Raw genomic sequence first — 19,203 nt, forward strand, 5'->3', positions numbered from 1 at the left:
TCAAATGACCCTTCTACCAAGTACTTATCAACAAAACGATTTACTGTAAAATGCACATAAAGTTGATAGAATACAATCACGTATTCAGCCAAGCATATATTTACCTTTGTTAGGGCCAGGTCCTTGTCCAGGGTTCAGAGGAGGGATGCGGCCTTGTGCTCCCTGCTGCCCTAGGCCTGGTATCAGGGGTGGGGGACCTGTGCTCTGTCCTTCCTGAAAAGAAGTTTTTAAAGCAGAAGTGTGAAATCATAGGTTTGTGCTTCATGAATAGCAACTATATTATAATGTGACAAGATAAAAACACTAAGTTGCCTCAAAGCCTCCAGCAGTAAATATTTAGCTAGTGACATTACAGTAAAATTGTCCTTAAATTGGGGGAAAGGAGATACTTCTCTTACCATAATAAAAAGAAGCGCTGTTTTTTAAACCTGCTGACAGGTTTCATTTAAAGCTAGATGTTACTTGTAATACTAAGCAAGAACTGCAATGGAAAGCCAGAATTCATAATACAGTACCACCACCACTCTGCACAGAGGAGGAACTTCTGGCAAAAGGAGACCTGGCAATCTGCCAGGATAGGCAAACTCTGCAGTCACATCTGTGACTCCTACCAGCCATAGGAGGTAAGCAATCCTCACAGAGGTTAAGGCTGGGCTTGAAAAGGGGTGAGTGGGTAGGATAAGAAAGGGGCCTTTGCTGAGCAAAACATCCACACTGGCTTCCCCCTTCACCTCCTTTCTATCTCAGCTCTCTAACGTCCCCTTCCCTAAACATGCTGCTGCTCATGCCCTATCCATCATGTTGGATTCATTAGATTCCCACAGCTTCTGTCTGATACAAACCTGCTGCTCTGATCCTCTTAATCCAATTGCTCAGGGACCCTCCAGAGCTCAACCCCAGTTTGTCCCTAGTTCTAATATTCTGTATTTTTATCTAGCTACTACTGAATTCTGTCTAATATCCTTCGATCAAGTTTCTTGATAAACCAACAAACAAATAAAATATCTAGTCATTCCTTCATATAAAATACACATTTAGTGACTGGTCCTACTATAAGAATAGCACAGTTTCAAAAACATCAATAGCAAAATTGCTTTCATGTCCCAAACTAGCCATACATAGGGGCAACCCTGATGTGAAGGTATATCATTAGCAGTTATAAGTAGCCATCATTAACTCAGCCCCAGTCATTTCTAGACTGCTTTGTTGATTGTCCCTTTACCCCAGGACAGCTCTTATCAACATCTTTCACGCTGCCAGTGTAACAACTGAAAAGAATTCCATTAAATAATGAAACCAATTAAAACAACTGGTTTAAATAATTGGTTTGACCAAAGCGAAAAAAGTTAGATTTCAGCATATAAGAAATATGAGCAAAAATTTTCATCGAGCAACTTTCGAGATTTTAAAATGCCCTACAAAGTATCAAATCTTCAGACTCATTCTCTCAATATTTCTATACATCAATTAAAATTTTACAATCATTATTCTTTTCATGCAAAAAATCTTTTGCATGGTACAGTAAAAACTCTTAATAAATTATTCCAGGAAATCAGATCTGTCCTCTAAAACATGACATGTTTATAATTTCAGTCATAATACGGTAGCTAAAGTTCATATTTTTTTATTGTCCAAAATAAAAAACTGTTAATTCACTAACATAAGGTTAGGAAAATAACTGATAGCAGATAAATATTATACACATGCAAGTGCACACTGAATTTATAAAATATATAATGCTTCAAGTTTTAGGGCAATTTAGGATAGCAATTCTAGATTTTATTCAACTCATCCTAAATTCTGACAAATGTCTAATAAAACTCTGGAAATAAACTCAAATGCTATCAGATTCTTCATTGCTATGACATTTTTAAGTTCTAGAAGATCTACTGAAGAATACCAAATAATTTACTTATTTAGCTAGTTATTTGAGTTCAGTAAATCCAATGGTTATCTTTATATTACAGATTCTCAGTGGTGTTTTTTTAAAAAAGACTGTTTTCTACATGCAGTATCTGCAGCATCCAGTCTCCCAAGTGACGACACAGAAGAGAGTCAAAGTTAGCTCACTCACTCACTTTTGGCCCACAACTGATTTCAGGGACAAAATCCAGTTGTTTGTACCCAAATAATGCCTCCAGATTAAGAACTTCAGAAAAACTTCTCTTTTTTCTTCTATTTTGTCACTTACCAGATCTGTTTACCAGATCGCCCAACCATGTTAAATCCATTCACACTCATGCAGTCTTTTTGTTATCCACCCCAAGCACCCTGAACTCTCCTCACACCATCTCTCAAGCACAAGCTCAGCGAATAAGTAAAAACACTTGACTAACAAAAACAGAGTAATCAAAAAAAGGCAAGGAAATTTCTACAGAAATACTCCTTCCTGCAAATACTATACTTTCATATGTGAGATGAAAACGACTTGAACAGAATTTCATCCAAAGGGTGACCATTACAGAATGCTCAGTTTGGAATAGGACATCTCTAAAAGCATTCACTGAAATGAAAATAGTGAGGTACACAGTCTATATACACTAGTGAGTTAAATACCCCATACTATCTTTAAAAGTAGAGGCAGCAGACAGGTCAGAGGTGGCTCAGTTCCATGACAGGCCCACGGAACACCAGGCTGCAAGGTAACGGGCCCAGAAAAGGGAGCACGACAGCCTCATAGCCACCTACAACATAACAAGCCTCCTCAGGGTCACAGCTTTCTTGGAGCCCTGGGACAATTAGCAACTGTATTCAATTGAGAGTTGATCTTTTCTGGAAGAACCTCTATTAAAAAATATAAGGTGAGGGCCGGCCCCGTGGCTCACTCAGGAGAGTGAGGCGCTGGTAGCACCAAGGCCGCGTGTTCGGATCCTATATAGGGATGTCCCGTGCGCTCACTGGCTGAGCGTGGTGCAGACAACACCGTGCCGAGGGTCGCAATCCCCTTACCAGTCAAAAAAAAAAATTTATATATATAAGGTGAGAAATAAAGATTAATATTGGGATCAATTTAATGGGGGTATAACCTAACCCATTACTCTTATTATTTCTTTCTTCATCCAGGATGCTCTAGTATCTTAAGCCACCAACATTACTCAAGAAACATTTTTCACAATACTCAGCAGTACCACTTCAATGCAGAGTGTATTTTCCCAATGTGTTAATGCCTACAAGTTGGAAATAAATAATACCTGATTGAAGGGGGCCCGGGGCCCATCACCTAGCAGAGGTGTTTTCTGCTGCTGGAATGGTATTGGCCCTTGAGATGGATGTGGCCCTCTTGCCGGATTCTGCTGTCCCTGAGGTCCAGGGGGGCCTTGCATGCCACCCTGGGGTGGAGGTCCCAAAGAGCCCTGGGGTGGCCCCTGCTGGCCTTGTGAGCCTGGAGGCCCTCGCAATTCCTGGGGAGGGCCCAGCATTGATCCTTGGGGTGGAGGCCCCTGCATGCCTCGCATCTCCTGAGGACCTCTCATTTCCTGAGGACCATGTCCCAGCAGTCCACTTGGAGGGTGAGGTCCTCTCATCTCTTGAGGCGGGTGGCCCATCATCATCCCTTGGGGAGCAGGACCCTGATTCTCCCGGGGGCCTGGAGGCCCCTGCATTCCTCTTGGATTCAATCCCATCAGAGGTCCCTGAGACACAGGACCTTGGATCCCTTGAGACCCTGGCCCGCCTTGTATTCCATGAGGGTGAGGAGGTCCTTGCATTCCTCTGGGACCAGGTGGTCCTTGCATACCTTGAGTACCAGGGGGCCCCTGTGGGCCCATGTGACCCTGGGGGCCAGGTGGACCTTGGGGGCCTATGTGACCCTGAGGGCCAGGTGGACCCTGAGGACCTATATGACCTTGAGGACCAGAACTACCCTGTGGACCAGGTGGCCCTTGAGGTCCCAAAGGGCCATGAGGTCCAGGATGCCTCTGCATTCCTTGGGGCCCATGCATGTCCTGAGGCCGTGGCAACCCCTGGGGTGGGCCCTGGGGCCCTTGTGGTCCCATGAATCCTTGTGGCCCCCCACCTCCCTGATGCAGTGGAGGACCTTGTGGTCCCATTTGTCCCTGGGGTCCAGGGGGCCTAAACTGTCCCTGTGGACCTGCAGGCCCCATTTGAGCCATGCTCATTGGCATCTGCTGAGATGGATGGGGATGTTGAAAACCTTGAGGAATCTGAGACATTGGACCTTGTCCTGGAAAGGGCTGGGGTCCGAGAAGAGGGGTGCCAGAAGACGAAGGAGGCTGAATTTGTTCAGCCTGTTTCTGCGCAAGTCTTTCAATTTTAAGTTGCTGGAAAGAAAGAGAGAAAAAAGTACACTGAATAAATAAGCCAGAGCCCTCAAAGATGACAATATTGCTATCATAGGTATTTCCTTAGAGGAGCCTTAAAATAAACATAAAAACTGCTCAACCTCTTAATGCCCTGAAGATAATTAGAGTCTCGGTAACATTCAAACACTCTGAGGGAACTCACAACTTCACAGCTCTGAGGCTTCCAGACTCCCTTTAAGAATGCTTCTTTTTAGGTTCTGGGATACAGCAGCAGGATTATTTATATCCATATTGATCAGGAAAAGCCCAATAATTTACCAGTATTTTGTCATTCTTGGTAGCTGTCATAGGTGGGAACAGTAAGAACAAGCTACCTGTTCCATGAGCTGATAGAAAATTTCTTTTTACCCATGGATAAATAAGTGAATCCAAATTAAAGCTCTGTTGGCTTTATCTTTTCTATTAAAAATGTATATGTTTAACTTAGTTCTACTCACTGTTCCACTGATCTGGTTTTAATAGTCTAAGAAACAGGACTATTTTAGAAACTAGTCTCCTGACATAGCGATAAGAAATGGTGGTGCTCCTCAGACCCATCTAAGAGTCCCTTCTCTTTCTCTTAAGAGTATATCAATAAAAAATGTTTTATCCCTATTTTCTTAGATCATCCTGAATCCCCCTAAAGAGCTTCGCACACCTCCAGAAGTTGTGGATTAGTATATTGTAATGTGGCCATTTCTTGCTCAATTTCTGCTTGTGTTTTTTTCTTCTCTTCCAATTTAATGTCCTCTTTTCTGTCACTGAGCACCTCATTTGGAGCAGGAACTGGAACTTTATTTTGCATCCAAGCCTAGGGAAAGAAGAACATATTAAAATATACCTTAAATATGAAAAGTATAATGATAGAATGAGAAAACCATTCAATAATGTCATCTGCTCAATCCAACCTGCTGAACTGTCTTTATTTCTAATGCTAATTCTTAGTGATGTGGGAATGGAAATAGGGAGGCACATTACTAGGTACAAATTACTAAAATGACAGAAGCAGCAAGATACTGCATGTTATTAAAAATGCAAAGCTCGGGGCTATCCAGTTAGCTCGGTTGGTTAGAGCACTGTGCTGTAACACCAAAGTCAAGGGTTTGGATCCCGTTATTCACCAGCTATGAAAACAAAAAAAACAGCTGGTAAGAATGCAAAGCTTACCAACTTCAAAAGGGCACATGCCCTTTGTGTTCGGGGAAACTTAAAGCAGTAGACAAACAATGGAGAAGAGAGTCAACATACACTATCTGCTCCATTCCTCTTTCTCCTCCTCCCTCTGATAGCTTGGATGGTGATAAGTAGGTGAGGATAAAAGAAGATATAGAGAAGATTCGTGACAAACTCAATATAACTACAAAGCAGCAGATGGGAACTATGTCTAAGAATGCATAAAATATGTGAAGAATACTCCAAAATACATAGTACAGAAATACCTTCAACAGATGAGATAATCCAAGAAAAATCTATTTCTGAATGTCAAACTAATCTCTCAGTGCATGGTTGAGGTGGAGTCACATTTAGTTAGTTACCTGCTGGAACTGAGCAGGAATAGGTTTTGCGTAAGGAACTTTCTTCTGAGGTACTTTTTTCTGATCCTTTTGCATCACCTCCTCCATTCCCCAATCCAAACCTGGAATTGTCATTTCAATTTCATTTGATTCATCCTTCCCTGTAACAAGAAAGAACAGTGGCTAGCCTTTTATATGAAACAAAGAGGCCACTTGCTCGATATACACATTTTCAGAAGAACAGATCTTAAACACTATGCAGTTTATATCACTTTTATCAACATTTCTCAACATAAATCATTTTGGCATTTCAACACAATTTATCAATGAAGATAAAAAACAGGTTCTACAAAAATTTTATAAAAATAAAATGTACATGCATAACTTCTCTTACCCATCTGCTCTTGTTCCATAGCTAACTTTAGTTGTTCTGGTATTCCCATCCCTGGAATTACTGCCAGGCTATTAGGTTCAAGGTCATCTATAAACAGTAATACACCCATTGTCAACAGATATTTTGTAAAAGTAGTGGACAATAAAATTAATACTTTATAAAAATGAATCATACTGCTGGCAATTTAGAAATCAATGCACTAAAAAATTAAAATTAGTTTTGTATATTCTTCCCAATACTTAACTTTTCATAACAGAATATCAGATTTCAAAGAAGGACAAATGTACAAGAGTCTCACCATATTCTACTCCATCTTCAGACATTCCAGGCAACAGGTTTAAATTATATCGATCTCGCATTTTATCACCTGGCCGATTTCGAGTCCAGAATTTGCTGTCAAAATAAAAAGTAATCTGGGGATGAGCATGGTTTCAGTGTTTTTCTGGGCACTTAGTATTACTAAGCAGTCCCCTGATAAACACAACAAATTTTCACAATGCTTCTATTCTAAAATTTTTAAATGTGGAAAGATTTTTTAATCAGAAGGTAAAACAAAATTTGAATAACCAAAGTCATATTCAATACCCAATCTTCTCATTGAAATTTAAGTATTTATAAACCACTACAAAAATGTTTCTAAGAATAAGTTGGAATATAAATTAATACATCAACCAATAAATAAAAGTAAATACATACTATATTTATTTCCTGTGACTCCATGAGTACAGTAATTCCCTGCTATTTTCAATATAAAGCTTACCTAGTATGGTCATTTGAGCCTGAGCAGAGAATATGTCCAAGAGGATGCCAAGCCAGACTCCAGATCATTCCTTCATGGGCCATCTCCATCCCACCCACTTCCTTCTCTACCCTGCAAAGAAGTTTTTTTCCACAAAAGTTACCAAAAAAAAGGAAAAAAAAAAAAGACATTTTCTTTTAGCCTTAAAACAAAGCTACCAAAACTGTTACTTTGAATCTGGTCAATTCCACATGTTTCAGAGTATTGGTCTGTCATCAGAAATATATTCTTTTATCCAAACAGTACTTCAGAGGGATAAATGCTTCAAGAATTGTTTAACCAAAAAGAAACTAAGAAATCTATTTTATTCTCCCTTTTCACATCCAAAAACAGAGGTGCTACATTTTCTATTCAAAGCTGGAATTAAGGAATTGAAAACTGCAGGCAGTCTCTGATGCAGGACATTCACTCAGAAAAAAATACAAAACTTTATCATGTTTGTACACATTCAGGTGCTCTCTTGATAAAATATACTACTTCTTTACACAATAAATGTTACATACCCAACATGCCAGAATAACAAAGAACCATCAGACCCTCCACTGGCAAAAAGTCCTTCATGAACAGGATGCCAGGCCACAGCTGTAAAACAAAAACATGGCAAAAGACAAAATTATTAGGATCTGAGAATGCTTTAGGTAATAGTTATCAGAATTTGAAGTATATCACAGCCACTGACCTGTGGCTTCTTTCTTATGACCTCGGAAGACTTGAAGCTCCTCTTTTAGGTTTCGGATGTCAAATAGTTTACAGAGATGGTCACGTGATGCTGTGAGTAGCCAATTGCCATTGAGATTTAATTTCACTTCCATTACTGTGTTTTTATGGGCATGACTAGAAACAAAGCACCAAGTAAACAATCTTTCAGAATTCAAAACAAATATAAATCAATATAATGGCCATTTTTGTTGAAAAGCACATGGAGCGAGATGGCAAAGGGTTTGGCCTAGAAGTTACAGGATGACAGTTTAAAATACACTTAAAAGAAATAAGTCAAAAACAGAGATAATGTCCACTACCTAGTAAGCACAGTTAACATCAACCAATTAAAATAGCAGCAGAGCTTCAATTGGACAGAAAAATGTATGTGAAGCAGGGGAGGCATTTGAACATATAAGTTAATATTCAATAAAGCTCATTAAATTTTAAAAATCGAACAAAGTCCTTCTCATTAAGACAAAGCATAAAATTGGGTGCTTAATAGTTTGAGGGTTAACGCACAATGCACACCTCCAAGGGACACCATTTACAAGGTGTTCTCCATTGTTTGTGGCCATTGGAGTTGTGCAACAAGCCAGTGTTACTCCAACCGGTTCACTCTGGATATGGCTCATTTCCCAATCAAAAGGACCAGGATACAGCTGCTTGGTCAAAAAAAGTTAACATATGTATGTAACTGTGAACGTTTACAAATAATTCAAAGAGATTTTTTTTTTTTTTTTTTTGCAGCTGGCCAGTTTGGGGATCCGAACCCTTGACCTTGGTGTTATCAACACCGTGCTCTAACCAACTGAGCTAACTGGCCAGCCCAAAGAGAAATTATTATTATTTAGCTGCATTGTAAGTAAGCACATCAGACAAAAAAAAAAAGAGAACTGGTTCAAAAATGGAGAAAAAACTTCTTTATAAATAGACGTAGTGAGATTGAGAAGGCTGGGCTTTATCTAGTTAAGGGGCACAGACATCAACTCCATACAAGTGCCAAAAGGATTTTCCTCATTCTGATAAGGAAAGACAGTGAGATAGAACAGTAAGAACTACCTCCTCTTCATCCTCCTCCTCACCCCCCTAGGTTAACCAAATTAAATTTAGGTCTATGTGGCAGAACAAAAATCAAGCTTTATTTCATTAGGAATTTAGAGATAAATCATATTTAATTAGTAAGAAGTGTATACAGCCAAGTCCATCTGTTGTCTAAACTACATTTTCAGGAATACATGAGAGAAAAGAAAGCTAAAATTTAAAGAATATAGGCTGCTTTGTTCCCCTTTGTTCAGGGACCAAGGTGGAGTTCCTATCACTTACAGTGTTGCAAGACTCTGTCCAGTCTTGGGATCCCAGAACTTGATTGGCTGTTGACTATCTTTACTTCCTGAAACAACTAACCCTTTGGTTGGATGCCAGTCTACACATTTCACATCAGCACCATGCCCTGTCGGAGACAAGTTAGGATAAAAACCTAGTCAGTCATATGCATTTAAAGTAGGACTCCATCCCAATTTAAACCAAAGTAGAGAAACATTTTAAATGTTTTGATCTTAGTGCTCTGTCAACCTAAACTTTTTAAAGACTCTTTGGCCTCAGTGTTTATGTCTTTCGGATACAGCATCCTCTCTCCTCCTAGGCTAGGACGCACAGGAACCAGTCCTCTTCTGGAACTAAGCACATCTTCTTGCCTACTTGCTGGTAGGTCGGTCAAAGCTTTTTGGAAGGTGCACCTCTCAAGCCTCTAGATATAAAGCTCTTTAAACTTTTTGTGCTGTTCCTGATTATTCTAATTATTATGATGGTCCCTGTCATTCACTTTAGTTTTCCCACTTTGTGGTAGTCCTTACAGATCCTTAAGTCCTAAATTCTAGTTTAGACACCATCATTTTCTGGATGTTAAGATAGTAAAAGTACTCCATCTTTCTGTTCGTTTACTGAAATGCAGAAGAAAAATAATCCCTACTTGATTCACGAGTACGTTGTGACAGTCAAATGACAATAAAAACTACCCTATTGAGAGCTTACTATATATTAAGCAGTGTATGGAGCACTTATAAGCATCAGCTTCTTAAATCCTCACAAAATACTGAGGAAAGTATTAGCATTATCTACATTTTGGAAGTGAAGAAATAGGAGGACTGGAGAAGTTAAATAAAACATCCTAGATTCCAAAACCAGTTGATAAGAATAGGAACGGGAATCTAAAGCTGGTCTGCAGAATTCCAGAGATAGTTCACTTAACAACTGTTGTAGAGTTTGAGGTCACTTCACAAATGTAACTGTTATTAAAAAATCACAAATGTGAAAAGTAGAATTCACAAAACTGAAAGAAATGGGTACGATTTTTGAAAAACTGGGTGCTGTACAAAAAGTCTCTAGAATATTTTATACAGCAAATGCATTAAGAAGCAGGCGAAGGGTGAGGTAGAGCATTTGAAATAGCTGTCTGCCTTCTCTATCCTGACACAAATCCAGCTTCTGTGAAGTTTTGAGGTGGAAAGGAGAAAGGATACATAAAAATAGAGACAAAGGGAAGTAGAGAAGAAGGAAGAGATGGTCTAGAGGCATTGGAAGTGATTTGCACCCGTTCAGGAGAAATTCACATCTCCAACGGGCATGATGGGTTCATCCTAACACAATATCCCATGCTTACAAGCATGTAGGGAGATACCAACTATCTTGAGAAGTTTGGCAATATGTACTGAAAGCATAAAAAAGTACATATCCTACAACCCAACGATCCCATGTCCCAGATTTTATCATTAGGAAATAATGATATCCAAAAGGATCTGTCTATGAGGATGTTAATTGATATAATTTATTTTTAAATGCTCTTGAATAGGACACAAATACCGGTACATTACAAAATAAATTGCAGAATGGCATATGTACTCAAAGGAATATGATGCATCTATTATAAATAATCGTATAGATGATTTAATGATGTGATTAAAACATCCAAAATACTCAGTTTATTCAAAACAAAACACACCACCACCAATCAGTGTGTACTATCACTACAAAAGGCAAACAAATCAATAACATGAGTGACTGTGTGTGCACATCTACATATATATCTATATACAGAAAAAAAGCAAGAAGTCTTGACACCAAACTGTTAACAGAAATAACATTAAACTTGGGGTGGTATTAAGGTGATGTTTTTTTTCTCCATGTTTTTTCTATGTTTTTACATTTTCTACAATGAACATATTTTGTAACTGGGATATAAGGATGGGAAAGGGGAAGAGAGATTTTACTGTTGCTTTGTCTTTTATTAAGAAAAAGAACGGAAGATGGAAAAACTGAAATAGAAATACAATTCAGTTCCCCTAACCCCTTGCCTGCCTTAAAAACTTTAATGTTATTAACAATTTGACCCTAAAAAGATGTGGCCAAGGAATTTAAAAACTTTATGCGCCACTGTCACCTAAAAATAAATATTCTGTAACGCTAAGTATGAGTTTTAACTAATCAAATTTGAGTTTATGGAAAAATGCATAAGAAAGCACTTCTAAGTTATAATGCACTATGCAAAAAAGCTCATATTCTTAGGAGCCATCTCTACCTTTACCTTCTCTGGGACACTTTCATTACATAAAGAAAGTAAATCTGTTTAGTTTAAAAATATATCTGCTTATTTCAAAATAGCATATGCAAAAACAAAAAACTATCAACCCATAAAAAAGAAACAACAAAAAATATTTCAGCTGCTTTTTGTTTTCTGAAGTTCCCTAAAATTTAAGTAAAATTCAAGCGAGGAATCCCGTGAATTTACCCATTTCCATATACATCATGAATATAAATCAAACTGACTGGTATTGATCCTTGGAAATTATTTTTATTGGTTACTGCTCCTAATAAAAAAATGAATAATACTAGCAAACACATATATTTAAGTATGGTACTATTCTAAGCAAAGTATGACTCATTTTCCATACGAAGGTTACAAAGCACAGAAGGGTTGAAGAACTTGCTCAGAATCACACAGCTGATAGGTAGCAGAGCAGATATCTGAATGCAGGGAGCTAGCCCCAGAGCCTTTGCTCATAAGGACTATGCTATACCGTCTTAGATACGAAAAGGTCAGTTTGAGAGTTACAAGAGAGGGAAAAAACCAACAATACATAGCTCCCTATTTGTTTCTATATGCATAAAGATTCACTGAAGGATGGTACCACTGAAGGACAGGGAACTGGGATAGGGAGACTATTCATTCTGTGGCCCTTACATTACTTCATTTTGAACCAAGTGCATGTATTATCTACTTTTCAAAAATTAAATACAAATAAATAGAATAAAATAAAGTTACCTAAGAAAATGTGAAACAAGTATGTGCAGCATACTAACGTTCGTGGCTTAAAAAGGACATAGAGTGCACAAATACATTTGCTCAAAATTCATAAAATGTGTCTGAAAGAATACACAAGAATATGATAATATTAACTGCCTCCAAGAGGGGGATCTAGATAGTTGGGGTCAAGGGTAAGAAGGAGACTTTTCACAGTATATCATTTTGTAATTTTTCAATTTTGAAACACATTGACCTATTGAGAAAAAATTCAATTAAAAAAACTTACTAAATTTATTAAATAACAGTGGATTACTTCAGGAAAGTGGTGTAAAATATTTATGAGCAGCGTATGTAATTTTTATAATTATATTTTTTAATGAAAAAAAGGAAAAATAGATTGTTTGCATAGAAGTAAACTGATATGCAACTGCTTCCTTCTTCAGGGAGAAAAAGTTACTGAATTGCCACTGACATGACAAAAACTATTTCAAATGATAAAATTCTACCATCTCATGTCAATGTTGAATTTAGGTCTAAAAGAATAAAATCACTAGAAATTTATCCTAATAATTCCAGAGGATTTTTAAAAACTTTTGTATGTAAAAGATTGTATTTAAAGCCTTGTTATAATAGAAAAAATTGGAAACAAATTTTAGAAATGGAACTAAAAATTAGCTTTGCCATAGCCAAAAATTAGAAGAATCAGACTATTATTAAAATGAAGATTTTGGAAACAAAGAAAAAGGCTCATGAAATAATGTGCTCTAAAAGCAAACAAAACAGCATATGCACAACCTATACACATGTTGTTTGGATGATTATAAAAATGTACATGTATGGTTACAAAAATATACATATGGATAAGGAGGAAATAAAAATTATATTGGAATAGTGGAAACAAAGATAATGTTTTTCTATTCACATTTCTTCTAGTGTGATATTGTGGTTTTAAGAATAAATAATGTGGGTTAGATTTTGTGTGCGTGTTTGTATTTCAGTGTGTTTCTAACATGAGGAAAAAAACACCACTGAATCCAAGTTATCTTGGTAGGTAGTATTTTCTATCAAATTACCAAATATTAAGTTTGGTGACATCTAATATTAGTAAGAGAAAGAATAACAGGCACTCTCATCCATCACTGGGTGGAAAGCAAAAAACTTAGACTACCTTTTGTGGGAGGCCATCCACATGTATCAAAATCTTAAAGGCACACAACCTTTGACCCTGTAAATCCTTTGCTAATAATTTACCCTACAACTGCAAAATCATATCAAGATATATGTCCAAAGATATTCACTGCACCTTGTTTGAATATGAGTTAATGAAGGGATATTCAAGAAAAACAAGGTAAATCCATATAACCGAATGTAACACAGTTGTTAAAAATGAGGCCTTTTTAGGGGGGATGGAAATGTTCTATACCTTGGTTACATTTAACATATTTGTCAAAATTCACAGAACTATACGCTTAGAAAGAGTAAATGTTCCTTATGTAAATTATACCTCAATAAGTCTGCCTTTAAAAAACACAGGCAGAAAAGCAAAGTGTAAAACAGTCCCATTTGTATAAAATAAAACTTAAGCTAGTAATTTTTTACAGAAAAGAAATGGGAATAAGGTGACATTTACTCTTCTGTACTCCTTAAAGTTACTAAGCATGTGCTTTTATTACTTTTTTTAATGACAACTGCCTTTGGTTTCCCTTTATTCAAAATTTAAGGGAATGACTGATATCAATTAGCCCCTTCATGTGCCAATGCAGAGCTAACCAGTGCCTGTGGTCCCAGGAAGATGTGTTTCAGATGCTCAATGGGGATGCAGTTTTTATTTAATAACTCTGACTCAGTATGGCTGAATTAATTTTCAAGGATATGATGGATTTTGTGAACTGGCAAGTCATTTATAAAAACTTAATCTTATATAAATTATTATTTCATAGGAAAAATGGTTGAGTCCGAACATATGGTTTATCAATTCCAAATACTATCACTAAAGAATGCCTCTGCACTAAATGTGGTCATTTCATTTCTGAAGGTACAAAATTTCAGGACATAACCATTCCAGGCTCTTTGTGATTCCCAAACATGAGAATTCCAAGAATGTAGTATTTGCAATGCTAAAGCAATTAATCCAGACTCAATGGAAAATTCACTCAGGTGACAACTGTTTTAACAGCCTAGTGAGCTAGATGTTTTAGTACTAAAAACATCTTGCTAATAATGGCTAAAGTTTTTAGGACTAGAAATTTCTTGCCAGTGAAAGACCAAATATTTTAAAAAGTGACATTTATAATCAAGCTACTAAAAAAAAATGAAAACACTGAACACAAAACCTGCTCGACACTATAAAGCCTACCATAGTCACAAAGTATGGCCCTACAGGGGACTGAGAGGAGTCTACTGGTAAATGCTGGTGGACACACACAATACTTACTAGGAAGAAAGCCTTAAAGAAGTAAAGAGTCCAGGATCACTGGAAAAGGTCATAGCACCTTATCGATACTTGACTGCAAATGGAAATGGAGGATATGCTTGAAGAAAAAATTCAACAAGACTTGAAGGTGCAATTGCAAAATTTCAAAATTAAGAGATTCCAGTTGTAAATCATCATACAAAAAACCAGACTGTCATAAATCTATGTGTTGAATTCCCTTTGAACACAAATACTTAAGAATTTAACCTGCACTGTTCAATAGGATAGCTATTAGCTACATGTGGCTATTCAAATTTGTTTTCATTAAAGTTAAAATCTTAGTTCCTCACTCATATTAGCAACATTTCAGGTGCTCAATAGTCAAATGGACTAGTGGCTAGCAAACTGAAGAGGGCAGATATGGAATATTTCCATCATCACAAAAAGTTCTATTGGACAATAACTCGCCTTTAAGAAAGTTTCTATTTAAATTTCCATAATCATACTTTTATTCACTATCTCAGTTAGACAATGAACAGCAACAATAACAAAAAATTGTTTCATTGGTATTAAAGCTAGAGAAAACCTGCAAAATTACCCAGCCTTATAATTTTTACAGATGACAACACCGAGGCCTAGAAGGCTTAGGCCAGTGGTGGGAGGTGATCCAGATTTTCTTCCTCCTGATCCCATACTCTCTTCAACTAAGTATAACATCCAAATGAAGTGGCAGAATAGTTCCTTTCAACTATAAACCGACATTCATTTTCTCAACTATAACAGAGGATATTGTACTCCTTTCCATCTCTCAGAACTATACAAGAAAATAATATAGGGATAAAATCTAAAAACAAATACATAAGTAAGAATTACCTCTTTTAACTATCTGAGAAGTAATCAGATGGATTCTGAAGACCAGATCCTGTTAAGACTAAAGGAATGTGGCAACCATAACCTAACTGGACCAAAAGAAATTCCAAATTAATCTAACCATACTGATTTATTTTTAGAGGTTAAACCTTGAAGACAATAAATCCTGCATCATTTCTTAGCTAAATTACCTAGCTAAGCATCCCCTCAGGGTCCTAGCTAAATGAATAGTGACAAAATTAGCATCTCTTGGAGATAGGTAACATTGCTTTGTGGATTAACCTGTGTATAACACAGCCAAAAATAATGTTTAACCTATTACTTCATATCATTTATTTGCAGAAAGTAAGCATTAATTGTGCAATAAAATTTATACTGAACAAGAGGTAAACAATGATTTCACTTATTCCACTTGATTATTCTTTCACACATTCATTTATGTACTCTCCCACTCATTCATTAATTCAAACTGTGTGCATGATACCAACATTTATTGGGACCTTATTATGGTTGCTCAATGTCTGAAATATCACCAAACTTAACAAGGAGTGAACATTGGGGTAATATTTGTAGGATTACATAGTCTTGGAACAATAACTTCCAATAAAGTTAATACTTAGAATAAAAAAGTTTTCTGAATCAAGATTGAAATTAAGCTTAAAACAACAACAACAACAAGAAAAACTCCACAAACTACTGCAGTTTTTTTAGAGACATTTCTCCACAAAATAAAAACAGAAAAAAATCCCCCATTTAAAAAATATGCTAAATAACCGTGCTTGAAACAGCAAGGTACAGAAGAATGCAAACAAGATAATTTTCCTAACAAATGAAAAGATGCTTAATGTGTTTTTTTAAAAAGGTCTAGAAAAACAATGCAAATTCCTTAATAAACCCTAAAATTCTAAAAATAACATGAAAAATGGTTTAGGCTTAGGTATTTGGTGACCAGATGTTCTGGACTTACTTTTATAGATAGTGGAGCCTTCTTGTTCACTACTTCCTATCCCAGAACCGTGAAGTGTAGTGCAGTGAAGGCTAGAAGCCAGTGAGGGGAGAAAGTGTTTTTCACTCTTACCTAAGAGGAGGAGGAGGTTCCCTGATTTCTGTGAATTTCGATGTAAACTTTGTGCCCCTGTGCATTTTCTCATGACCTCACCCCTCCTCCACAGCCTCCTCAGATCCTAAGAAACCTGTCATTCCACACAGGTAAACAGTTCTGCCTTAAGATAATGTATATGACCCCAAGGCTCGGTGAACAGTCTGAAAACCAATACATATTGAGTTTTATTTGAAGGTCAGAAAATAGTGTTCATTTTCCCATTTTATTTTTCCTGGATCAGGCCATTATATGAACAAATCTTAAAAAATTCTTTTATACATCACTTACAAAAAGTACCAAGATTTTCTAATACAGGAAGAAAAAAAGCAAACAAAGAATTCAAGTACCATCTTGTACAATATTAACAGTTGAAGAGCTGTTACTGAAGAAAATTAAACATTAACAACACACTCAGGCTACTTCCAGCCACAAGAACATGAAATTAACATATCAATTAAAGCAAAAAGTATGTGAAGCCATGGTCCATAGCCAGACACTTCAGTAGATAGTGAACTCAAGAATTTAAAAAATTAAGGAGCATAAGTAATTTGTGCACTGGTCAATAAATATGCAATTTATTAGCATTATACTTTCCTTTTTTGCAAAGTGATTTTCACCATGATCCAGTAGTCAACATCAACTGGGAGTAATTACTATTACCATATTTGTCATCCAAATCTAGAAAGTTACATAAGTGAAAAACTACAGAATTAAATAGAAAGCCAGTTCCGGAAAGGGTACATCTCTAGGCAGCATTTTCACAAAGTATGTTCCAAGCAACAACAGTGCACAGAATTGTGGCAAAGAGGTTCAGGGGTCAAATCCGTTGGGCAAGGCTGAATTTTAAAAATGAACAAGTTTCTTTCCAAGTCTGAGAGCGTTTAGAGCATGCAATATATATTACAAATCTGTTGGGAGAATATAACCATTAGTCTTTTCTCAGAGCACTTCAAGTCCATCAGAAGACCAATTTGGGAAATATGAAATGCTAGCTGCTTATGCTGTCTGGCAATGAAAAACCTAAATTAAGGAGAGCGGACACCTCTAGGGAAGGTGATAGGGACTTAGGAGGGGCACACAAAATGGCATTTAACCATATCTGTAATGTGTATTTCATTTTAAAAATTCAGAATATGTAAGGATTTGATTAGAACTGAGTGGCAGCACAGAAATATTTTTCAAATTTATAAAAAATTTAGAAATGTATGGTATCAGAAGAGGAGCCAGTAAACTGCAAACTCAAATGGAATAAAGTAGATGCATCATAAATTTGACAATCTCCTACTTAAGTCACACATTTAACTGGTATATGTCAAGACACACTGATTTCTGTAAGAAAAAAATAATTTGCATATAAAAATAAAATGGTTCCTACTGATTTGTACCAACTATTTATTTACAAGGAAGACCAACAAAAGCTGATCTAAAAGAAACTGTCAAGTAAGTGAGAAATTAAAATTAAGCATACAACTCAGAAGATTAATGTCGTGTAACACAGAAGTACTTCCGGCATCAAAGTGAACAAATTCTTATGAATGTATATGAAATATAAAATTAAAAACATATACAAGCATAAGTTTTGCTGACACATATCAGACTGCTGTTAAACTTTTATACAATAACGTGGGGATGGGTGTAAATGGGAAAGAGCACTATTTCCGCGAGCCAAGTTTGAAGACTGCATTTAGGAAAATCTTGAGAATTATGAAATTGAGAAAAACATTCAGGAGGTGATTGATACAACAGGAAAATCTACAATGTTTTTCCAAAACATTGCCTGAGTGTGTATAGAATGTGTGTCAACACTCTATATTCTTTAGTTACAATAACCAGAAAGAAGCATTTTGCAGTGTTTTGTGCCAAACAGCAAATTCCCCTTTGTTGGCTTTTTAAAAATTTAAGTCATTTTTTAAAAGGCTATTTTGGAGAGTATTCAAAGAAGATCAAAGGGAAGGAATGCAAAACCAAATATTCTTCAATCTTGTTGCTGTTGTACTCCTCCAGTTGCTTGCTGTTTACACCAATATCATAGAGCACTTCAGCCACCTGTCTGAGATGGGAGATAGTGGTATCTCACACACGTGCAGAAAGCAGCAAAGGTATCCTTTATAAGAAAGGGTGCACGGGGGTATAAACGTGAGAGAGAATGTGTGTGTGTGTGTGTGTGTGTGTGTGTGTGTGTGTGTGTGTGTGTGTGTGTGTGTGTGTGTGTGTGTGTGTGTGTGTGCACATGTAAAATTCCATGTGTGTGTGTGTGTGTGTGTGTGTGTGTGTGTGTGTGTGTGTGTGTGTGTGTGCACATGTAAAATTCCATAGTCAGAGGTTCTCTAAGTAAATAATTCTGCAGTCACTCATAATTCAATAGCAATACAGTGTGTCAAAGAAAAAAAGCATATAGTCATTACTTGAAAAAATTGAAAAATGTAGAAACCAAAAGAAAAATGTTTAAAAGATTGACGGGAGTCTGGCAATGCTGAGACTACCAGAAAGAACAATACCTATGCTACAATAATAATAATACAGTTATTAGTGCCAGCACATAATCTGGGTCAAGAATGAAGAGAAGCCATAACTGAAACCCTTAATAAGGAAGAAAAAGCAGAACCAAAAAGGAAAACAAAAGGCATTTTAAATGGCATTCTGGGGCACTTCTAGAGGAAGCCTTCCTTCTGAAAGCAAGGTAAAAAGGTGATGTGGTTGACTTTCAGTTGGCCAGATTAAGAATACATTTTTTTAAAGGTGAAACTTTAGATATATCATAGTCATTCACAGCATCAACTGCACTTTGAATCTGTGTTTTGCCACATT

The 19,203-nt window shown here is 36.7% G+C and overlaps 1 protein-coding gene across 3 annotated transcripts in view; it reads right to left on the reverse strand.

Annotated features, from left to right (window-relative positions):
- Positions 1-19,203, reverse strand: part of WDR33 (WD repeat domain 33) — a 103,374-nt gene that overhangs the window by 11,695 nt on the left and 72,476 nt on the right. The window contains exons 8-17 of one of the 3 annotated variants that reach the window (XM_063092806.1): positions 9,034-9,160; positions 7,688-7,842; positions 7,512-7,590; positions 6,970-7,080; positions 6,508-6,602; positions 6,210-6,296; positions 5,837-5,976; positions 4,960-5,112; positions 3,192-4,280; positions 105-213 (exon numbers count right to left, since the gene is read on the reverse strand). In XM_063092806.1, the coding sequence (XP_062948876.1) occupies positions 105-213; positions 3,192-4,280; positions 4,960-5,112; positions 5,837-5,976; positions 6,210-6,296; positions 6,508-6,602; positions 6,970-7,080; positions 7,512-7,590; positions 7,688-7,842; positions 9,034-9,160 (2,145 nt within the window). Of the gene's footprint in view, positions 1-104; positions 214-3,191; positions 4,281-4,959; positions 5,113-5,836; positions 5,977-6,209; positions 6,297-6,507; positions 6,603-6,969; positions 7,081-7,511; positions 7,591-7,687; positions 7,843-9,033; positions 9,161-16,599; positions 18,446-19,203 lie in introns of those variants that run through there. The other 2 variants (XM_063092830.1, XM_063092824.1) reach the window with 2 other exon arrangements.

Source organism: Cynocephalus volans, chromosome 1 (genome assembly GCF_027409185.1).
Source record: "Cynocephalus volans isolate mCynVol1 chromosome 1, mCynVol1.pri, whole genome shotgun sequence".
NCBI classification, from domain to species: domain Eukaryota; kingdom Metazoa; phylum Chordata; class Mammalia; order Dermoptera; family Cynocephalidae; genus Cynocephalus; species Cynocephalus volans.